We start from the raw sequence: 24,701 nt of genomic DNA, 5'->3' as shown, positions 1-24,701 counted from the left end.
TTAGCAAGTGGAAGGATACTGACATTTCTGCATTATAAAAAATTTCTCAGACTGAACCGCATTACAAGTTTTTTATTTCCTTTATGATTCCTGAACGATTTTCTGACATGAAACATGAGAGAGAGAGAGAGAGAGAAACAGCAAGAGATAAAGAAAGGGCGAAACTTGTCTAGTCCAACACAAGGAAACAGATCGAGAATCTTTTAGGTATATCTCATCATCACAGTGACGCACTCCTCTGTTCTCTCAATCCCTTTACAAGTTAGATAACCCAAATCCTCAACTCCAAGTCAATTCTCAGAGTTAAAAAATGGCAGTAAGTGATGCTTTTTGTTAGCCATATCATATTGGAGATTGCTTTTCTCCGCCAGGAATTCTGTAAACTAGCCACCCTTTCATCATCTCATCTTGTTCCTCTACATTGAAACCATGCTATTTCTCCCGGATCAAACAGCATGAAAAATACTTATTTCTTAGTTTTCTTCATTTTTCCCTCAGAAATCATTCCTCTTTCATTATATATATGAGCCTGTATCTCCAAAAAATCGAGACAGTTTTGTTCTTTTTAATGACAGAGCTGAGATTTTTTGCTTTTGGTTTTTCAAACACTAAACGAGACAAATTCCTCCACATATTTGCCTCGTATACTGTAAAAGCACTTTTAAAACTATGTTTTGGTTTTCATCCAAACACTCCCTAAGAGGCTGCTTGGAAGAGCTGTCTGATGGAAAACGATATCAATTTTCCACGTTTCATTATTCTCCTTCCACCTAGTTATTGGACAGCTTCTATGATTTATTTTACATGATTTTTTTCCCTAAATGTTTAAAATGGATTAAGAAAACTTCCATCGATTAAAAATCTATTGTGAGTCTGCTAGTGTTTTAGTTTCATGATAAAAAGGTCATTCTGCAGTAGCGGCTAGCAACTTAGCATTAAGAATAATATTGACTTAAAAAACCAAAAAAATCGACGAGTAACTTACTAAGAAATATATAACATATGCGGACCTGTCGAAGAAAGGCAGATCCTGCTGGATCAATAAATTTGACATCCCATCATTTGAGTGTTAAAAGAATTTTCTGGAGCTTAACCCTTAATATGCTAAACCAAACAAGCATCAAGAATCTATAAATCTCTCGACGATTTCCTCAGGCAAACTATTAAAGACTGGGAAGCAGTAACATTGTTGCCTAAATAATGGTACTGTATTAACCACGATACAAGCAAGAAAATTCAGAGGCAATGCAGCGCTTGTATCCTAACTATATGTATATAGTTTCTAAAAGAGAATTTGCAGCAAGGATATCCACCCATCTTAATTTCGTCTAATGTTTCGGCTGGACTTGAGGAATCCCATGATATCTTTGTGGCGTGTTTTAGGTACATGTTTCATCTTTGTGAAACTCTAGTTTTATGAAGAGATTTTGAACCTTTTGGTTTTGGAAGAGATGTCCCTTCTTGCCCTCTCTTCTCCCATTCCCTTAGCATGGTTTTTACTTGCTCTTCGAGGCTGACAAGGCCTCACAATCACACCAGGAGGAACATAATCAGCTGCAAATATATTTCAGACGATGTCACGCAACATTATTATCATCTTTAACAGAACTAAAATTGTCAGAATGAAGTTTACCATTATACGACATGCCACAATTCATAATTTCAATTGGCATGCTGGAACAATACTTTCCAATATCCCTTAATGTAGCCAGCCCTTGCACAAGCTTTCCGAACACCACATGAGTACTGCAACAAGTTCCAAATAAGAGGATTAGTATATTAAAAATTTCAACAAATGTAATGTTTGCACACCGAGAATTTTATAGTGACAACCCAACTGGTCATGAGAAAGGGGAAAAAAGCAAAACAAGAGTTAGTTATATAAATGAACCTGTCAAGGCTTTGATCAGCTTTCAATGTGATCAAAAAGTGAGAACGACATGCTTCTAGATCTCCTATTGGCATGGATAGAAGCCCTTCTTTGTCGTGCTTGAGGTTATTTGACTCGAGCACTGAAATAAATCACAATGTTAAAACTCTTCATCGAAATAAATAGACAACAACATCATGGGAACTTTTAAAAAGTATGAGTTCAGGGTCTAGCATTCTCACCTGGGAAATGAGGACCATAGATACTTTCTACACATTCCCCTGCAAAGTGATTAAAAATGAGATGTAGAGGTGGGAGAGTAGACATTATATCTAGGAAGGAGAAGAAATGATTAGCAAGTTTGGAAAATTATAGCAACCAAGGCATCGGAGCAAATGAAACTTATAATTGCAATTAACATTGCAATTAAGATCATTCAATGAAAAACTTGTATAAAAGTAAAACAGTAATTTATATAAATTGACGGTTTACATCTACATTGTAGTGAGTGGTTAAACTCAGATTTCCAAACAGATACACTATTTAACCACTAATTTAGAAATACATCTTAGGTAACAACGTTTTCAATTGGGGAAAAATGATCACGTTAAAATCCTCAATTGCTAGTCTTAATTCAATCTTACTGTTTAAATAGCAGATACAGAACCTACTCAAAATCAGTATATCAAAATGTAATATAAAATATATGACAGTAATTAGAAAGAGTTAGAAATTGCATCGATAGAAATTGACTAAATGTGAGTGAGTAAATGTATCGTATCAAATTATAAACTTAAGAAAGCAGTGAAGTGTGCCATGCTAAGGTCAATGCATCAATAGAAAACTTACTAGTTTCCCAACCGAAAACACCCCCCTGCAAAAGGAAAAGTAGCTATAAGTCCATAGTCTCGATGGCAAGTGGCAAAGAAAACGGTTTTGGAAATTAAAAAAGCCTAGTTAGTATCATGAGATGGACAATTCAGAAAGTACACGCTCAAAATTCTACCAGTACATACTTTCACATAGGAGCCACCTTTCCTAACCTTCTGAAAGAAAGTATTTGGGTAACGCAGACGCTTCCTAGTTTTTGGACTGACTCCCTTTTCTCCTAAAAAGAAAGAAGATTAAATGAGGAATGGGGAAGTCATATCATAAACCATAAAATCAAAATGAATTAGCACATCCAAGGGCTCGTTCAATTAGTGAGACTGTAATTGCAATACAGGAAGGTTCTGCTAGGGGGATATTAACGAAATCAGATTATTACCTGTACATAGAGCACGGAAGTTTTCTGCAGTGAAGGGGGCAATGTCATAGAATAGCTGGGAGGACAAAAGAATTCATTAGGTTCCATTTTTACTCTCATAGTCAAAATTGCAAAATTCAAAAGATAAAAACTTCAAATACCTCAAAAACCATCCTTTGATGGGGGCGCTCATATATACGGACATCCATAAAAACAGGGAATTTCTTGTCCTCTGTCATTGTCTTTCTTTCATGACGCAGGGACAGGACACCACTCTACACGACGGACGAGGCAGGGGCAACACACCGGAGTATCAAAACCCCGATGAGCACTTTTGTAGCATCAAGCAAACAGGTAGCGTACAAGAGTATCGCTAAGAATTTGCAAAACGAGTTGCCCGAGTTGAGCGCTGGCCAGAACATTGTCTTCTTGCTGTTTTCATCAACGGATTGAAGGAAGAATTAAAATCTGATGTACGAATTCAGAAGCCTCGCACAGTGTATAGGGCTGCCAGTTTAGCCATAGAATTTAAAAAAATTGTTGCTTGCCCATGGGCCCAAGCCCAGTCCATCCATAGCGCCAAGTCGGTCCCTTACTTATGGTCCAGCGAGCAATTTTGCTCGTGATCATACTACCACAGCAATGGCAAACACAACTTCATCTCAGAATCATTAGTTTCGGACTTGCAACTACCTTCTCGTGTAACAAGCTCATTTGGTGTTCAAACAGGGGATGGAAGGGTGGTGAAATGTAATCGAGTCTGCCCAGACTTAGAGGTAAAAATTTCTGATTTAGTTATTAAACAGGATTATTTCCCATTCACATTAAGAGGCACTGATCTCGTCCTGGGCATTAAATGGTTGGCCTCACTGAACACCATCCAAACCAATTGGAACGAGATGTTCATGGTTTTCTGGGTAAATGGCAAAGAGTACAAGCTTCAGGGAGTTATTTCAGAGGCTAATCCACCGGCTCAATTCCAAAGTCTGCTACTGTTAGAGCTTTTGACTTACCGACCTCCTAAAAACTCAAAAGGGAAGCAATCTGAACAGGAGGCTGCACATTCCCGACTTGAGGACAAGTCGTCTTTCCAGGGAGGGAGTAATGATATGAATCCTAATCCTAGTCAGCATCAGAGAAGGAAATAGATAAATCCCATTTGGTTATGCTGACCTAGTAAAAAATATATTCATTATTAATTGCTGGAATATTTTTATTTTAATTGCTTAGGAGTTGTTGAGAAATAACCGGACCATTATCTTATCAGGTCCTCAACGTGAATCCAATTCTGTTTTGATAGTTTCCTTAGTTTTAGGGATTCTGATTTTATTTCCGTTGTATTTAATTCCTATAAATATCCTAGCTTTGGATTATGGTGGGATATTGAGAAATAAACATTTCAAATTGTAGATTCTCCTCTATTGGCTATTGAGATCATCTAAGTGAGATTCTTGCTTACATCTTTCTTAATAGATTTTTATCTATTAATTATCCTTCAGATTTTTGTTTATTCCCTATCTTCTACTTGGTTCCTATCACCTTCTTAGTTAGAATTTTACAGTGAGGCTTGTGCTCCAATTGTTGAATGGAAATTTAAATAAAAAAATCAGGTTATAGCTAGTATCAGCGTCTTCTTCATATGTAATACTACTTAATAATTAATTGGTGACCCTTTGTTGAATTCTGTGACTTTAGTGGTTGTTGGCTTGAGTTCTGATTCAAAAATAGAAAGACAATGGCAGAGAAGAAGAATCCCCTAGTTTATATGGATGTCTCTGTAGACAATGTGTATGTTGGACGGATGATTTTTGAGGTACCGGTTTTCTTTCCAATACTTTTGGATTACAATGATTATTGTGAGACATGATGAAACTTTTTGTTTTTGTGGATTTTGCAACTTAATAAATTCTTTCGTCTGTGCAGCTGTTCAAAGATGTTGCACCTGCAGCTGCAGAAAATTTCTGACTAATTGAACAAGACCTTGGACATGCTAATGTATTTAGATTTTATGGCTTATGATATATGTTCCCCACCTCTCATTTAGTTTTCCTCTTTGTTCAGGTGAAAAGGAAATTGGGCCAAAAACAGGTTTGCCCTTACGTTACAAGAGCTCTTTCTTCTATCAGATTCTGAGCGACATCTCCTATGTGAAGGTATATTTTTTAACTCTTGTTACCTCTAAAGATCATTCTCTTGTATTGTCGATCTATCCATCATGTTGTGGTTAAAGTTGATCATGGCTCAGCAGTGACTCCTTCTTTGGTCAATTATCCTTGTTTATGTTGTAGGATATATGGTTGATGGTCATGAGGGCTTTTCTTGGAATGTAGTTTTAAGTTGTGCTTACCATGTTATCCATCTTATGATGCTAATAAGTTTCATAATGTCCAAAGCCTTTTTGTATGCATTGTTGTATCTCAACTTTATAATGATAGCTGGTTTTCATTTTGCAGGGCGGGGATCTATTCAGTCCATGGGGTATGTTTTCTATTGTTGCATTTAAATTGGGATGACACACTTATCTAGTTTATCAACATTGTAATTTGCACAATATATTGAGTCACTTTCACGTTTTTGAAGTTGTCCATTTCATGTTTTTGGTCATATCATTTTGTGTAGCAATTACTATTACTAATTACTAAATAAATGAAAACATGTGCATTTTTTTTTTCTGGGGTCATGCATTGTATGAGTTATAATGTGAGTCATTTAATAGGTCTTTCTTGTATTCAGTTGGTGTTTCCCTTATTTTCTTTCCTCTTCTTTACTGCTTGAAGCTTAATCCATCTGAGTAACACTCTGTGGATTATGTATGGTAGTTGAATATAAATTTTGGAGTGAGTTTTTCATCATCTGCGTTAATTTCAAGTATAAGTTTCATATAGTCTAATCACAGTTTTCTATAAATTTCATTTTTTTCCTCCCTTGATGTATTTTCTATTCTTACACTTGATGCATCTTATTTTTTTTAAAAAATATTTTTGCAGGTACTTGTGGAGAAAGTATCTATCATGCAAATTTTCCAAGTGAGAATGCCAATAATATCCATTTAAATTCTTACTTGTCTGGGTATATATTTTGGCAAACAAGGTATTTACATTGTTTTTGTTATTTATTTCAGTTGAGATGCCTCGACTTAAACACGATGAACGGGGCCTTCTAACCATGAACCTTTGTGATCGTTATGGAATCGGATCACATTTTGTAATCACCTTGAAACCAGATTCGAGTCTGGACAGGTTTGTTTATATGTTTAGCATTATGTTCTACCCCATTATACTCCTTCTAATGGGTGGCTAGAGTGTGAATACATATTGTTAGGTCTTCAAATATTGTATCCGTAGAAGTGTATAATTTACTAATCCTATTACTTGGAATCTTTGTGTAGGTTTCATGTGGTTTTTGGAAAGATTATTTGGGGATTCAAAACATTGGATAAGATTACAGAGGCGGATGTGGATGAGGGGGCACGGGTTCAAGTTTCAGGCTGTGGTGAATATAATCTACGCGAGATTAGACCTGGTATGTGGGTAACAAGGGGCATACTTTATATTTAAATAGATGTAGATTTTGAATGTTATATTAAACCCGTAATCTATGATCTATAAATATTTTACACCTACTTAAGTCAAGTGCATTATTTTTCTCTCACTACTTGGGTGAGGCGTTTTTCTCTCCGTACGGGAGAGCTCCTTCACCATCCTTGGGGTGGTCCTTTTCGATCATGTCTTTCCGTCTATACCCATTGAGTAATCCTCACTATCACCCACTGTGATAGGTTGAAACTGTGAGTGGTGGTGTGATCGTGTTTTGCGATTGCGTCCGCAGGTGAGAACAAAGCAATTTCTTATACTGTAACTTCCCGTGAGAGTGTGAAAGAAAGTGAGAGGTGAGTTCTAGTAATAGGTAATGGAAGAAGGCCAAGGCAGTCGTCAAGCCTCTGTTCCGCGAAAGGCCATTGCTTTGGAATGCAACAAGAGAAAGAGTTTGGGAGGCTCGCTAATCGGAAGGCTGGAGGTGGCGAAGGAGCTGCACAAGGGTACTGTATTTTCAATGGTGCAGAAGGGGTGGAACTTGAGCGAGGAGGTCGAGATTTTAGATATTGAGAAGAATGTCTTTGTGTTCCAATTTGACAACAGAGATGATTATCTCAAGGTCCTACGGGGCCGCCCATGGGCCATTCAATCACATTTACTGAACATTCAGCTATGGGATGAGGAGATGATTTATAAAGAAGTGTCCTTTGATCGCTGTCCCTTCTGGGTACAATTCCATGGTTTGCCATTTATGTACATGAACAAAGAGAACGCCATTCGCATGGGCTCATCTCTGGGTGAGGTCGTAATGGTTGAAGACCCCATGAAAGAAGGAAAATTGTTGCGCAACTTTCTACGAGCCAGGGTACTTATCAACATTAGTAACCCCTTGACAACCAGTTGCTGGGTGCCAAGGAAAAATAAAGAGGATGTTTGGTCAGAGATTAAATATGAGCGCCTCCCAAGTTTTTGTTACAAGTACGGAATCATTGGTCACGAACAGCGATCGTGCCGCTCTAATACGGAAGTTATTGGTGATGAATCCGAATTTGGAAGTTGGCTCAAAGGGTCTCCTCCCAAGATCATTGAGGAGCAAATGGTGCTGATAGACCCTCAGTGGTGTGAGAGACTATACTCTCCGAAGAAGAAGGCGTGTGTCCCTTTGAAAGACAAGGCGCGTAACTCTGACATAGTGGAGCAAGGAACGGGGAAGATTGGACAGGGTAATGGCAAGGTCGGCGATGGCAGAACGACCAACAGATCACATCAGAAGTCTACTCCTTGTGCAGGAAAATCACCAAGCGCTAGGAGGGGAGATGCTGAAGGAGTTGAAATGGGCTCCGCATCTGGGACCCACATGGCTCTATCTATTGGTTCTCCCATGAAACTCTTTTATAATATAAGCCCACATAGACGGAAAAGGTGCATGCAACTCAACAGCCCAAAGTCACACGAGCCCATCATAAAGGAAGCTGGGGGAAGAGTGGGTTCGGTGATCGAATTGGTTGAAGACGACACTGATATGTCTAAAGCTATTGTGCCTTATGCGCCCAACTCACCAATCTCGGACGTCATAGGCAAGTTGGGAGGAGTGAAGTTAAAACGCACCCCACCTGAAATTGAATCTCCACAAGGTGCGAAGAGGAAAAAGCAGAATGAGTCACCCGTTATGATTCAGCAAGAAAAGGAACCATAGAAGAAGGCCTCTACCAAGAAGAAAAATGTTAGAAGAACCAAGCAGCAACTACGTCGTAAGTTGTCCTTTCCCCCTTCTTATGTGCCTACTCCCATCCTCACTGATGATTGTATCAAGGGCAGAGAGGGAATCTTTGCATCCCAAGTTGGAATCAATGCTACTGATGCTTCGATGCTTGCTGAAGGCTCGAGTGGCTGGCCTCAAACAGCCCTCGAGGCCCCATGAGGATGATTTCATGGAACTGTCAAGGCATCGGGGTGGCCTTGACAGTAAAGAACCTGAAGGAGGTTTGTGGAAGAAAGAAACCCCACTTGGTTTTCCTTATGGAAACCAAACAAAAAGAAAAAGTAGTCAAGAAGTTAAGAAGGAGATGTGGTTTTGAGGAAGACTGGATCGTGAACCCGGTGGGCTTGAGTGGAGGATTGGCTCTCTGGTGGAATGAGGATGTAATTGTTGATATCCTTTATTCTTCTAGAAACATTATTCACGCTGCTATCTACTCTGACACTATCCCTGTACCACATTACATTACGTGTGTCTATAGTCCCTCGAATGAAATAGAGAAGAAAAGAGTCTGGGCAAAACTTAAAGAAATATCTCATGGCATCAGAGGAGAATGGATGTGCTTGGGTGATTTTAATGACCTTACTGAGCAAAGTGAGAAATGGGGAGGTAAACCAAGGGCTGTCAGGAAGATTCTGAATTTTCAGAAACAAATCTCAGATTGCGAATTACTGGACATGGGCTATAACGGACCTCAATATACCTGGTGCAATAGGAGAACCAATGAAGCCCACATCAAAGAAAGAATTGACCGGGCCCTGGCAAATACTACCCTCAAAGAATCCTTTCCAAAAGCCCAGGTATTTCACATGGAACCTATTGGATCTGATCATTTTCTTCTACTGATAGATTTATGCTACAATGGGATTAAAACTCCTTATACTTTCAAATTTGAAATCAATTGGATGGAACATCAAGATTTCAAAAGGATAGTGTCAGAAAGCTGGAATATTCATTTAGGACTTGATGAAAGTAAAATTGATCAACTTATCCATAGATTGACAAATTGCAAGAGGGCTCTAATGTACTGGAGTAATAAGGTCTTTCCGAACTCAAGTAAGTTGATTAATAGACTTAAACTGCAACTATCAGAATGCCTGGAAGGTGACTTTGATGAGAGCAAACTAAAACAGACAGAAAAGATCAATGCAGAATTAGAACTAGCTTGGAAAAGAGAGGAGTCATTTTGGTGGCAACGCTCAAGAATAGCTTGGTTGAAGGCTGGGGACCGTAATTCTAGATTCTTCCATATGGCCACAATCCGACGTAGGCAAAGGAATTCAATTCTCAAGCTCAAAAGGGAGGATGGTATTTGGGTTGAGGATGAAACTGAGATAGCAGATTCCATCTCAAGCTACTTTGGCAACCTGTTTACTGCTTCAAATCATCGAGACTTTACTGCGATTCTCAGCTATGTTGAGAGCAAGATTGATGATGCAAGCAACACTACTCTGTTGGCTCCTATTACTGAAATGGAAGTTAAAGAGGCAGCTTTCCAGCTTGGGGGATCCAAAGCACCTGGGCCTGATGGTTTCTGTGGAAAATTCTACCAAGGCAGTTGGGAGACGGTAAGGAACAATGTTGTTGATATGGTTAAGGAATTCTTTGAAGGCAGGGGTGATGTGGGCAAACTCAATGATACTAACATAGTCCTTATTCCTAAAGTTGATAAGGCTGAGACAGTGAATCATTTCCGTCCCATTGGACTATGCAATTTCTCTTATAAGATCATCTCCAAGCTGCTTGTTAACCGCTTGAAACTACTACTAGAAAAGTGCATCTCCAAAAACCAAGGCGCCTTTGTACCCGGTAGACTTATCCATGACAACGTGGTTATTGCCCATGAGGTCTTTCATTACCTAAGAAGGAAGACCAGGGGTTGTAAGTATGAATTTGCCTTGAAGATGGATATGAGTAAAGCCTACGACAGGATTGAATGGGATTTCCTACGAGCTGTTATGCTTAAACTTGGCTTCTGTGAAAGATGGGTGAACCTTGTCATGGCCTGTGTTTCCTCAGTACATATGAACATCTGCCTCTCTGGAAGAAAGGTGAGCGCTATCTCACCAAGCAGAGGACTGAGACAGGGGGACCCCTTGTCCCCATATTTGTTTATTTTGGTGGCAGAGGTTTTCTCATGTATGTTGAATAAAAATGTTGATTGTAAAAGCTTGAAGGGGATTAAACTCTCTAACAGCTGCCCAATGTTATCCCATACTTTTTTTGCAGATGATGCACTCCTCTTTATGAATGCTGGTGCCGAGAATTGCCACAAGCTAGCTCATTTGCTGAATATGTACTGTGTGGCTTCCGGGCAACAGGCAAATTTGAACAAATCAGGGCTTGTTTTCTCAAGAAATACTCCAGAAGATGTTAGAGAAATGGTGAATAATACCCTAGGAATTCCTACTATTGATGACCCTGGAAAGTATCTAGGTATTCCGAATATGTGGGGAAAATCTAAACAACAAGCCCTTAATTATGTAAAGGAAAGAGTGGGAAGAAAGGTACAAGGATGGCGTAAAAACCTCTTATCCTTTGCAGGTAGAGAAGTGATGATTAAGGCGGTAGTCAATGCTATACCAATATACCCAATGAATTGCTTCAAATTCCCCAAAAAGACCTGCAAAGACCTGGACAGACTGATCTCTAACTTTTGGTGGAGTGGCAGCGGGTTAGGTGGCAGCATCCACTGGAAAGCTTGGGATCAAATGAAACTACCAAAAACAGATGGGGGTATGGGATTTCGAGACTTTGAAGTCATGAATGACTCTCTTCTCGCAAAGACTGCATGGAGATTAGCTCAAGAAGAAGATTCTATATGGTATAAAGTCTTGAAAGGAGTGTATTTTCCCAATTGCACTTTTATGGCTGCTAAGAAAGGGCACAAAGCTTCATGGATTTGGTCGAGCATTCTCACTGGGAAGGCAATCCTCATTAAAGATAGCCGCTGGTTGATAGGAGATGGGAGATCTATTGACATTTGGAAAGATTCATGGATCCCCAAACTACAAGGTAAATCTCTCACTCAAGTTACAAATGTTGAGACACAATCTAATGCTACTGTCAATACTCTCATTGATCATGGGTCTTGGAATCTGTCTAACCTCTTTGGGTGGATACCTGATGATATTTTAAATTCCATTCATGATATCAAATTAGAACATATGTCCCTCCGTGATAAGCTTGTTTGGACTAAGGCCAAAAATGGAGTTTTTACTGTGAAATTGGGTTACAAGGGAGAGCTCTTGTCTCATAGAATTGTGAACACCCGTCCAGGAGTGTCTTTTGTTCTTTCAAATGCTTTTTGGATGAAATTCTGGAAAATCCAAACTCTGCCTAGAATCCTTCTTTTTATTTGGAGGTGTTGTTCTAAAGCAGTACCAACAAGGGAGAGATTATTCTATCGTCATTGTTCTGTCAACCCCCTTTGTCCTATTTGCTTTGAAGAACCTGAAAGCTTGGAACATCTTCTATTCTTTTGTTCTTGGGTTAGATGTATCTGGTTTGGCTGTCAATTATCCCTCCTCATTGACAAAGCCAAGATCTTATCTTTTGAATCTTGGTTTTTTGATGTTATTTGTAATCATTCGGACCTGCATGACAGTGATGTGTCTTTGTTGGTTTGGTTGATCTGGTATATTTGGAAGGAGAGGAATGATGTTGTATTTAACTCTAAAGTCCCTGACCCTTTTAATGTTCTTTCTAAAGCTCGTTCAGGAGTTAATGAATACTAGACTAACTGGGCTGATAATCCACCACCTGAAGACAATCTTGCCACCACCCGAGCTGAAGGATGGTCGGCTCCCCCATCTGGTTGGATTAAGCTCAATTGTGATGGCTCTTTTCTGGCTACTGATAACTCTGCCGCAATTGGCATTATTTGCCGAGATAGCTCTGGTACTTTCTTATGGGGCTATGGCGAAAATGTGAACACTGAATCAGCCTTCCTCTCTGAATTACTAGCTGTTAGAAAAGCGATCTTATTATGTGTGGACCTTGACCTTGAAGCAATCATAATCGAGACTGATAATGCTGATCTTCATGCTTGTTTAACAACAAAATCGTCCTCCAGGTGTGAATGGTCTGGCTGGCACTTGCTTAAGGAAACTCTAGATTTGGCTGCATCACGGCCTAGGCTCTCTTTCTCTTTCTCTCGTAGAGAAGGGAATTGTGCTGCTGATTCCCTAGTAGTCTCTGTTCGTCGGAAGGTGTGCCCGTTTGGGTGGGTGCTTACACCACCACTTTCTTTGGCTTCGGCTCTTTCCCGTGATGCTGCAAGATCTGGGTGCTTTTCCAATTTGTTTGATGGTGCTGACCAAGACCGTGAAGGAGTTGGCTGACCTTTTGTTTTGTCCTTTCTTTCTTTTTGTTTCTAGTCTTCGTTTTGCTTTTGCTTTCCTGTCTTTGTACTGGTTCTGGACTTTCCGCTTTTAATGAATATCTTCTCCGGTCAAAAAAAAAAATATTTTACACCTACTTAATTCATTTTAATTACTTTTCTTTTTAAATTTAATTCTTAGGATAAAATGTGATTCTATGAAATCTGTTCATTCTCTTTCTTTGCAGGGAAAAAAAGAAAACGAGAAAAAAAGAGAAGGGAAAAAGAGAAAAGGAACAAAAGGTACCAAAAAAGGGAGAAATAAATGACAAACATTTTGCATATTCCATGTCAAATATCTCAGCTCTTGCTTCACAGTGCGCATGTTGATAAGCTTTGCATGATGAACCGTATTTTTTCAATCATTCTATTCACATGATGATTCTTATAATTTTAAGTAAATTTAGTCTAAACATTTTGGTCAAATCAAGGACTTGCACCTAAGATTTTTTAAAATGGGGTTTCCCAAATTTGACTATTATTATTTGTTTTTTGTTTTAGTTAAAAAAAAGAGAGTTAATATTTAAGCTTTAGACGTGTAAATTGGATTTGGATTCTCTCCACTACCCTTCTCATTCTCTTCCCATCCTTTTTTTTTTCCCTTCACAACTATTGGATCAAAATTTCAATGGTCCAAATTTAATATTTTATAACATTTTATAAAAATAAATATTATTATAAAAATAGATAAATAAATTTAAACTGTTAAAATTTAATATGAATAGTTCATAATTACAAGCTGTTATATTAGCAATTTTTTTTCAATTTTTTAATACAATTGTGAACTGTTCCGATCAGTTTTTAACAATTTAAATTTATTATTTTTTTGATAACATTATTTTTTTAAGAGGTTACATCTCGACCATTGGAATTTTAATAATATTATGGAGCAAATTATTGATGATAATCCCTTGACTTCCAATTTAAATTCCAAGGCAAATATAGAAATTATGCATGTGTGCATTATAGAAATTATATAATAATCAAAACTAATCAAGCAAAAGCATTCCACAGGTTAAAAAAAAAAAACCTTAGGTTAAATTACAGATGATTCAAAAGTTTTGACTGAGAAACATCAGGTATAGATTTTATGTAAGTGCATATTTTATATTTAAATGAGTACAGATTTTGATTATATTATATCGAATATGTAATCTATAAATATTTTACAGCTACTTAATTTATTTTAATTATTTTTTGCTTTAAATTTTTTCTTTCGATAACAAGTGATTCTATGAAATCTACTCATTCTCTTTAATTTTGCAGGAGAAAAGAAAAAAAAAAACGAGGATGAGTAAAGTAAAGAATAAGAGGGAAAAAGAGAAAGGAAACAAAAAGCACGAATGCTGCAGTTCCTACTTCACCGTGCATATGTTGTATCGTTATTAATTACTATAGGGGTGTCTGGCTTTTTTCCGAAACCATAGTTTGAGAAAAAATTTGTCAAACACCCTCTTTTTTTTTTTAAAACCAAGGTTTCTGGCAAAACCTTGGTTTTGGCCAAGAAAACCTTGGTTTGAGAACAAGCATGCGGGGGTTAGCTTTTGAGGTAGAAAAGTGGTTGTTGTCAGAGGCTCCAACAGTGCATAAGCAACAATTCTATTTTCTACATATAAAAATACGGCGACAAAAGAAGGAGACTTGCGAAAAAGATATGCATAACTTCGAAGAAGCATGATTGCTATCAAAGTTTTGCCAGAACCAGTCTCTTGAGTACACAATGGCAAAATAAATTATTTTACAAAAAACATATTTAATTATTTTATTAATATTTATACATATTAATTTTTTTATTTATATTATTTATGCCTTATTTATTATGTTGTCCAAATATATATTATTAACAAATTTATTACTTCAAATAAACATATATTATGAAATATATCTTATATGTAATTATCATTTAAATTTATGTCCTTTTTAGTAATTTTTACATATAAAAAAGCATTTCTGACAACAACTATCCAAACACTCTCACTTTATCAGAGTCACTTTTTTAAAAAATCTATTCTCTCAAAATCTATTCTCTTCAGAATCTATTCTCCAAAAGCTATTCTCCAAACCGTGGTTTGCCTTCATCCAAACACCCCCTTTCTTCACTTTTTCTTCGCTTAATATTTTTATCATTAGATCAAATTTTAATGGTTAAGATTTATTTTATAAAGATATTATAAAAATATTAAATATTAAATAATAAAAACTATATAAATAAATTTATATGGTTAAGTGTTAAAATTTGATCTAAGTAGTTTAATATGATAAATTTTTATTATATTTAATATTATAATAATATTTTTACTTAATTTTAAATCTCAACTATTAAAAGTTAATTCAGTGATAAAGAAATTAAGTAGAGATGAAGTGGAAAGAAAAGTTAGTGGAGATATTATTCTTCCAAGTTTTCCATGGTGAACCACATTTCTTTAATCATTCTATTTATTTGATGATTCTTGGTTAGGGAAAAAAAATATGTATTGTAAAAATAGTAAACCGATCAAAACAGTTTGATCAAATCAAAGACAGCAATTAAAATTTTTAAACTCGCGTTTTCCAAATTTGACTATTATTACTTGTTTTAATATTGAGAGATACGTTAGGTAATACTACTCTTCTGGGTTTGTTGAAATTTGATTGGCAAAGAGCAATATATATCTTTAAGAATCATAAAAGCAAAATACCAGAGAATAACCAAAACGAAAACAAAACATCTGAGAAAGAAGAAAAATAATAAGGGAAAGGATGTTAAAAATTTGGCCTTGCAATGAATAAAAAGAAATCAAACATGTTTTAATTTTCTTTTTTAGCAAATTAAAAGTATCCAAAAATGTAAAGTTTACATGTTTTTTCCTATCTAGATTTTACTCCTAGAAAAACCCAAAAAATACCTCAAAGATTTCAAAACATCAAATTAGAGATGACTACAAAAATATATTGTTATTTATTTTTTAAATGTTGTCAATTATTATTAAAATATAATGAACAATACTAATTTAAAATTTTAAAATTTAAATGTATTTTTTTAATTCTTCCTTTTACTTTCCCATGAGATTAAAAATGATAGTCATATACTACTGTTGATAAGGATCATAATCTATATATTGCAAATTTACAATGCTAAAAAAATAATTAGCTACCCTTATTTCTTAAAACATGTAAATTTGGACACCAGTGAGGCAGAGAGATGACGATAGGAAAGAAACATGCCTCGATGAGAATCAAAGTGAAGGAGCCAGCTTGCGTGATGGGATTGCTATTCCTACGTTCTGGAATATCTATCCGCTGCTATTTGACCAAGTATATCGTGAAAACAGGAAAGTGCCATTTAATTAGCTTGCTCAGTGGCTCGGCCTTTGTTTCTTTTTGTGTCTTCTTTCCCTGATTCATTTATATGTCAATCGTATGGGAGGCGTATCAGTACCTAGGTCAAGGAGGAATTTGCTTGTCAGGCTTACGCACTATCAGTGAAAGCCAACCACTTCTCTGTTTTTTAGTGAGAGAGAGAGAGAGAAAAAAAACAAAGTTCATTTAAAGGGTATTTACTACCACTGCAAACACTTTTTAAAAACGTAGGCTTTCATATATTTTTATAAAATAATTTTTAAAATTATAATTTAGTTTTTTTTCAAACAAATCTTAGCTTTTTAGATTTTTTTTTACCAGCTAGCTTTTTAGATTGCCGTTTTGCTTTCTTTTGTCTATTATGGCTTGTGGATGGTGAAGAGATCAGATTGTGACGTTTAAATAATAAATAGATAAATAAATACAAACATAACAGAAAAATGTTTCATAAATTTTGAAATCTCCATATAGTCATATAAATAAGTAAAATATGCAAGTTTACTGAAATAATCATATTGTTTTTTTTTTAAAAAAAAACACTAAGCACCCTCACTTGTCGGTCAATCAAGGAGCTTCGATAGCTAGCCAGGGTTGGCAACTATTTTGTTGGACATTTTTTCAAGTCTAATAATACAATTAACAAATTCTTTAATACTATTAATAATTGTGGTATAACAGTTAATAATAGATTTTTTAGAAAATTCAAAAAGTGATATTTTTACAATTTTAGCAACACAGTTAATAAGTTCTATAATGCCGTTAACAAATTTCGTACAGTAATTAATAACAGATTTTTTAAGAAAATTAAAAAGTGATATTTTTACACCATCAATGACTTAGTTAAGAAATCATGGAATGATATTAACACCTCTCATACACTTAGTGTTAAGTTCAATGTGATTTGGTGATACCTTTATACCATTGTTCCACCTAAATATGCCTTAACATTCGAACTCATGAGCACCTCCTTTTTTATCCAAATTTTTTGCAATTGAGTTGTGTTGAATTTGCTGATTATTATTATATATATTATCTAATTTTCAACTTATGATCAAATTTCTCTATTAGAAATGATCTCGCATGGTTGCCTGTTAGCTATTTCCCTTTTCATGCTATATATCCTTAGGGTGGCAGTGGAATAGTGTGAATGCATGTTAAGATGTTACTGTCACGGAGAGGACATTATCTTTTGATGCAATTTTCCTATTAATAATATTTTATTATATGTTTGTGTCTTTCACACTTTAATTATATAAGTTAGTTAATTAACAAGAGTTAATTATAAGAAATATGACATATTTTTTTTAAAACATCATAATTATCTCCTACTTAATTATATTTAAAGGAGTATCAATAGGAGATAATTTAAGAAAATTTGATGAATACGAGATGTAAGTCGCATATTTAAGGCTAAGAGTAACTCAAACAGTTAAGTCCTTAATAACATCAGTACGCAGTGAACTTCTCATTATTGGATGAATTTCATGGATGGTTGAGGGATATTTTGCACAGAAGCTTATTACTGTCTTGCTTGCTTAATTGTTTCTGCATAATGCCAAATTTATCACATCTAACGTGTCAGAGTGGGCAAAAATAAATGAGCCTCCTGTTCTTCTGACAGCAATCTTAAATATTATTGCTGTTTGAAGAGTTTTTTAAGCTTGCTTGAACATGCAAGACAGGGTCTTTCTCTTAATGACTCAACGAAATTGGATATAGACGATGGATTAGCTTTTTGTGAGCCTTCCCAATGCAAACAAAAGAATAGAAACTTACTGTTAATATGCTTTTTCAGAAAAGTTGATAAGCAAGCATACCCGAAACTGCACTTAAAAGGGATAGAGGACCATGCCCCTACTTGAAGGATCTGAAATGTGCCCAAAATTGCGTCAAGAAATTAAAGGTTTAAGGATGCAAATTTGTCCCGATACTTCCTATGTTCAATGTTAATTTTTTAAATTTATGAGGTAAATTTGTACCAAATTTCTTTATCATTCTATTGATTTGATGATTCTTGGTTAGAAAAAAAATGTATTGCAAAAATAGCAACCAATTATACGATGATTCTTACAATTTTAAAAAAAATCTAGCCAAAACATTTTGATCAAATCAAGGACTTCAACTAAAAAAAAAAAAGAGATGCATGCACTTAAGCATGATTGACTGATTGACTGATTTTCAAATATTGCATTTGCAGAAGTGCATGATTTATCAATCCTATTATGTGGAATCTTTGTATAAGTTTATTTCTGTGGTTTTTGAATCGATGATTGGAAGCATTGGATAAGATTACAGAGACTTGTGTGGATGAGAGGGTACTGGTTTAAGTTTTAAACTATGGTTAATAAAATCTAGATGAGACTAGACTTGGTATCTGCAATAATATTTGCGTCAAAGAGGGTGTGAAGAAGAAGATGCTAATTTACTACTTATGGGAGATTCTGGTGTTATCTGCAAACCCATCAAAATGTCATACAGAATACATATTCATCTTATCATACATAAAAATAAAGATATCAGCTTCCCAAGAATCAGTTCACAACGCAATAAAAGCAAAATCCCATACAGAAACAAAACCACTGAGAATCATAAAGGCTGAATCTGATAGTATCACTTTGATTTTTAAATATATGTAACCTATATATAACACAGTATCACATAATAAGAAATGCATTAAATTAATTTTTTTTTTTTAATTTTGTTCTCATTAAAGTTTTTTCTTTCTTTACATTTATCAATCATTCTCATATCTTTCAGTTCTTTCACTCTTTTTAATGAGAATTAAATAAGGGCTGGTAAAAAAAAAGAGAATTAAATAAGAATAAAATTGAAAAACAAATATTAGTTAAGTGACTTATATTTTGGGTCAAAATTTTTCCTGCAAGTGACTTATATTTTGGATCAGAGTGGTAAAATATAGTTGGTGAATGGTGATAGTTTTCTGGGTTCCCATTAAGCAGGAGCTTCTTCTTTTTTCTTTTTCTTTTTTTTTTGGGTGAATTTGGTGACCACAAATAAATGTCTATAATTATTAGTGAGCACGCAGTACGCAAATTATTTACTGATTTATGGGAAATCAGTTACTGTTTTTAAAAAAATCAGTATGGTTTGTTTGAGTCAAAGTTTGTCACTTATATTTACCACACACACGTTTGTTGCCGATTTGTAGCAATTTTGTCGCACTGAGGCAACGGAAAGCCAGATTTCTTTGGGGTAGCTACGGATGCATATGCAAATAGTGAAGCTTAGTTATGGTGTTTGTTCAAAACTAATATTTAAGTATTTTCGTTAACAGATTTTTTAGAATTCAAAGAATCTCTAGGACAATTTTTTTTTGATACCAGGGAGCTTAAGTAGTGATTAATTTCTTTTAAATTACATTACATGATGTTTATCTGGAGGCCGGAATGTATCAGATTTTGAATTCCATTGATGTAAAATTTTTATTTAATTCTATTCTCTTGTTTTTATTCAATGATTATAATGCATATTATAGTAAATATTAAAAGTAAATAAAAAATGATAAAGACAAACAATAAAAAAATCACTTTATTTAATTGTCCTTTTAAAACTATCATCAGGGTGCTCTTATTTGATTGTTTTGTGAATAGCCGAATACTTCTATTGAACAACTAAAAATGATCAATTATACCAATAAGAATGAGTTTAGTTAGTAAAGAATTAAATCCCGTTGTCAATTTAATGACTTTGTTGGTGGCAAACTCTTGGAGGCATGTAATGTCCTTGTAATGAGCCCAGAAGTCACTCCTCTAAAAATTTGTTTCACCGAAAAAAATCAATTATTTATTTAAAGCAAGTTAATAAAGTTGTTACATATAAATATAATTAACCTTGAAATATTAAAAAAATTTGTAGCAGTATAAACTGAAAATACATCCAAGGTCAAAGCATCATGTGTCTATAAAACAATTTTTCTTTGGATAGCTAGCTGATGGTGAAATGTTTGACATGTTACTTTATGCTTTCTAGCAAGCAATAAAACTTGACTAGAAAAATATCAAAATGGGGCTTTGGGAAGTGCCAAGTCATTTTAGCTCTTTCATATTAGTAGATCATGCAGACCACATAAGTAGGACAGGTGCCCTTTGAAGCCCGTTTATGAAATTTAATTTCAACATGGTAATAATAAATAAATATTTGAAATATCATTAACAATATAAAAAAATTAGTAATATTAAAATTATATAAAAAATTTAAAATGAATAAATAAAAAAACTCCTTTTAAACCCATTTTTTATTTGAAAAGAAAAATTTTAAGCCCGGTTGTTATAATATTTGGACTCAAACGGGTCAGCCTATTGCTCTACTATACATTGTATTGGCAGAAAGTGATTCTGTGTTTTAGAATCTTTTTATTTATTTAAATTATAAGTTGGAGGGTTGAATCAACGTCAGATTGCATGGATTGTGGAAACACGCTGTATCTTTCCTTCCACTGTTCTTACTACTGTACTGCTATGATGGGTTGTTTAGGTTTTCCAAAATATTTTAACATGAGGTTTAAGATAAGTCCAACATATGTATAAGCTTTGCGCAAAAAAAAAAAAAGAAGAAGAAGAAGAAAAAACCAATACTTTCTAGCGTTCAAATGATAAATGATAAATAGGGAAAAAAGCATAACAACCCTGCATGTTTCATAAGTTGTTCTAAAAATAACATTTACCCCTGTCAGATGGAATATTGATCAACCTTGTCCTTAGAGGGTCTCAAAAATACTAGGATCAAGGTATGAAGTGCAGGGACTAGACCGAATCACAGGGAGCTCATGGTTCTCTGGTTTCCAATCAATAAAATGTATTATACTCACAGTTTACCAAAAGTTTGCAATGCCATGATAGCTAATCCTTGAAATGATTCATCCGAATGACTAACGGTTAATAACCACTTTTAAGACTAATGAAGAGCTAGGATTCCTTTATGAAACGCATCGTATCACAGGCAATAGTTTTAAATGATCGATGCACAAATTATTCTTAAAGCCCATTCAAAATTGTCATATGTTTCATTCAATTTATAACAAACTAGAGTTTCATCAGAGATCTTTACCTTCAATAAAAATCAGTAAAAAAAAAATTGAAAAACTCGTGTTCCCACAATTCAGGTCCAAGCCTATGACATCATAGATTTTTATCAGCAGCATTGGAAAAATTGCAAGAAAATGTTCCACTAATGCATTGGCGGATGAAAATCTTTGCTGAAAAGTCAAGAAATTAAAAAAAAAAGATATGAATGTATATTTAAACATATTAACATAACATTAATTAATTTTAAAGAATTTATAATTTATACCTGATATAAGGTGTCCAGCACCCATAATGGGAAGATAGGTTTCTAATCAATTGAATTAGTTTGCAAACGGTATGACCATGATTTGTTTTGCCTCCTCTGATAGAAACCAAGAGGTGCCAATCTGCTTTTCCGTGCCAACTTCCAACCCCTTCAACAATTCTCGCACCTTCATTATTTAAAGATTATAGACGGTTTCGATCTGCTTGTAGGTGGTAGCTGGCTTGCTGAAGGAATGATGTTTTATTTTTAATATCTCAAAATAAGGGATGGGTTATCGCTTCTCTTATCGGTTTAAAAATTATAAAAATATAGTTTTTTATTCAATAAAATTTAGATATAAATAACATATTCATTTAATAAACCTGTAAGTTAAAAATATAATCACATAGAAAGAAAATTGCTTACATATTATTCTTATGTGTCATAAAAAAGTATAAAATCTTTGAGTTCTGGAAGTTTATGTAACTTATCCATATGATACATGTCACTGTTTACAATATTGTTTAAATGATCTCTATTTGGTTCCTCTCTATATGGAGTTTACCCATTAAACAAAAAGCCATAATGCATCCCAAATTAAAGATGTCTATAAGTGAGTCTTGTTTACTGTTGTAATCTCTTTGTTCCTAGGATGGCCAATAATAATCCCCTGTACTATGATCAAATTCTATTAATAGAGTTAATAAAGAATTTCAAATTGTTAGTGTAAATAAATGTTAAAAGACAATAAAATATTATTGAAATACTTACAGATATGCTTATTACAAGCTAGAAACATTTTTGCCCCAAACCGTTTAGATCTTTGTAAATCGCATATTTTTGCTATATATTTATTATTAACGATTAACTTCATGATAGGATGCTACCATGACAATATGCCATGGAGTTAAATTCCCATGAACTATTCCTAGTTTATGAAGATTAAATAACCCATACCTCATACTTTTAATCAGATGAAGCTGATTTCTTTTAATGGAAAAATACAATAAATATGAAGCATGTAAATATGTAAATATCTTTTAATAATTTTTATAATTTGAAATTTGTCTAAACATGACCAGAATTTTTTTAGGGTTTTGGTGAAGATGACGCATATGTTCTAGATAAGATTTGATCAATTAAATTTAGTTATTTACACCACAAATATTCAAATTGCTGATAATATTCAGGAGGACACTTTACAAAACAAAAAGGTTTGTGTTAAAAGTAACAAAAATATAAATATTAGACTTGATTCAGAAAAAATACAAAATTTGATGTTATGTCAAAATTCTTCCAATATAATTCATTATCATTTTAAAATGAATGATTACATATACGAATATATAGTTATTGAAAAATATAAGTGCACAATGGGTTATTTCGTTATGGATCAACAAGCAAGTCTTCTACATCACAACCACGAATATATAGAAGACTTGGTTGTTGGTCCATAACAAAATGATTCAAAGTGCACAAATCTTTTGGATTTTTTCAAAATATAAGTACTATATATTTGTATATGTTATCATTCATATTAAAATGACAACGAATTATGTTAAAATTTTTTTGACATAACATCATATTTTGGATTTTTTCTGAATCAAGTGGAATATTTATACTTTCTGTATTTTTAACACAAATCTTTTTGCTTAGTAAAGTATCCTCTCAAATATCATTAGCAATTTGAATATTTGTAATGAAAATAACTAAATTTAATTAATCAAATTTTATCAAGAACATATGTGACATTTTCACCAAAGTCCTAAGAAAATCATGATCATATTTATACAAATTTCAAATTATAAAAATTATTAAAAAAATATTTACATGTTTACATACTCCATATTTATTGTGTTTTTTCATTAGAAAAAAGCAGCTTTATTTGATTAAAGGGATGATGCATAGGTTATTTAATCTTTATAGACTAGGAATAGTTCATGGAAATTTAACTCCATGATATATTGTCGTGATAACATCCCATTATGAAGCTAATCATAATAATGAATATATAGCAAATATATGTGATTTACAAAGATCAAAACGGCTTAAGGCAAGATGTTTCTGACTTATAATAAGCATGTTTGTAAATATTTAAATAATATTTTATTATCTTTTAACATTTATTTATACTAACAATTTGAAATTTTTTTATTAACATTATTAATGGAATTTGAACATAGTACAAGAGATTATTATGGGCCATCCTGAAAATAAAGAGATCACAGCAGTAGAAATGACTCACTTATGGACGTCTTTAATTTAGGATGTGTTGTGACCTTTTGTTTAATGGGTAAACTCCATATGGAGAGGAATCAAATAGAAACATTTAAACAACATTGTAAATGGTGACATGTATCATATGAATGAGTTACCTGAACTTTCAGAGCTCAAAGATTTTATACTTTTTATAACACAGAAAAATAATAGGTAAACAATTTTTTTATGTGATTATATTTTTAATTTATAGATTATAGATTTATTAAATGAATATTTCATTTATATCTAAGCTTTTATTGAATAAAAATTATATTTTTATAATTTTTAGACCGATAAGAGAGGCCATAGCCCATTCTTATTTTGGGATATTGAAAATAAAATGTCGTTCCTTCAGCAAGCCATTCAGCAAGCCAACTACCACCTACAAGCGGATTTCATAATCTCCAGCAAATTTGACCATTCTTTTTACATTTTTTTTGGCTATGCACTGCAACGCATTATTTATTTACCACAACGTTTAAGCTATTAATAATATTTTTTTCTAAATTAAGAGATATGAAAACAATATCTTTTCTTACTGGCTATGCAATTCCTAGCATCTAATAATCTCTAGCAAATTTGACCATCTTCATGTCTTCGGCAACTAGAAAAAGCTTTTTTTTTTCCCCCAATATGTTATACTCCTCCCAACGACTTTGTCGCATTTATGAGGCTTATCGTCTTTATTTGTTTTTAAGGTGAGGTATGGATAGACAATGCAGCAGCAAAATATACAATCACCACAGAAATAAAGGTGAGCTTACCTCATGTACGTTATTCTCGGTGAAGAAAGAAACTAACTCCTCGTTGGAGAAGACAATGAGCAGGATGCTAAATAGAAACAGAAAATCACACATACATTTCTCTTCCCAAAATGTAGGAGCAAAAATAAATAATCAACGGAAAAAGATGGCCTTGCCTGATCTTTGAAGGTCGTGTTCAAGTTGGGTAAGCTTTATCCTCCTGGACTGTTTTGATCTTCGCCAACTAGACGTCAGTGTCTAAAAAACCAAAATCAATAA

The 24,701-nt window shown here is 34.1% G+C and overlaps 2 protein-coding genes across 2 annotated transcripts; one reads left to right on the top strand and one right to left on the bottom strand.

The window, feature by feature from the left end:
- Positions 1 to 1,061: 1,061 nt before the first annotated feature.
- Positions 1,062 to 3,888, bottom strand: LOC114756132 (peptidyl-prolyl cis-trans isomerase CYP95-like). The gene is made up of 8 exons (XM_028945049.1): positions 3,278 to 3,888; positions 3,138 to 3,192; positions 2,887 to 2,978; positions 2,720 to 2,744; positions 2,113 to 2,151; positions 1,892 to 2,012; positions 1,634 to 1,746; positions 1,062 to 1,554 (listed from the first exon to the last, which is right to left on the bottom strand). The coding sequence occupies exons 1-8, from the start codon at positions 3,353 to 3,355 to the stop codon at positions 1,415 to 1,417; spliced, it is 663 nt and encodes a 220-aa protein (XP_028800882.1). The 5' UTR covers positions 3,356 to 3,888; the 3' UTR covers positions 1,062 to 1,414.
- Positions 3,889 to 4,851: 963 nt separating this feature from the next.
- LOC114756108 (peptidyl-prolyl cis-trans isomerase CYP95-like) lies at positions 4,852 to 7,009 on the top strand. The gene is made up of 6 exons (XM_028945025.1): positions 4,852 to 4,972; positions 5,178 to 5,269; positions 5,570 to 5,594; positions 6,238 to 6,355; positions 6,505 to 6,638; positions 6,945 to 7,009. Exons 1-6 carry the CDS (start codon positions 4,852 to 4,854, stop codon positions 7,007 to 7,009), a joined length of 555 nt encoding a protein of 184 aa, XP_028800858.1.
- The last annotated feature ends 17,692 nt before the right edge of the window (positions 7,010 to 24,701 follow it).

This window comes from Neltuma alba, unplaced genomic scaffold (genome assembly GCF_004799145.2).
Source record: "Neltuma alba isolate B1F8T4 unplaced genomic scaffold, ASM479914v2 tig00010372_pilon, whole genome shotgun sequence".
NCBI classification, from domain to species: Eukaryota; Viridiplantae; Streptophyta; class Magnoliopsida; order Fabales; family Fabaceae; genus Neltuma; species Neltuma alba.
This window is presented reverse-complemented; position numbering and strand designations above follow the sequence as displayed.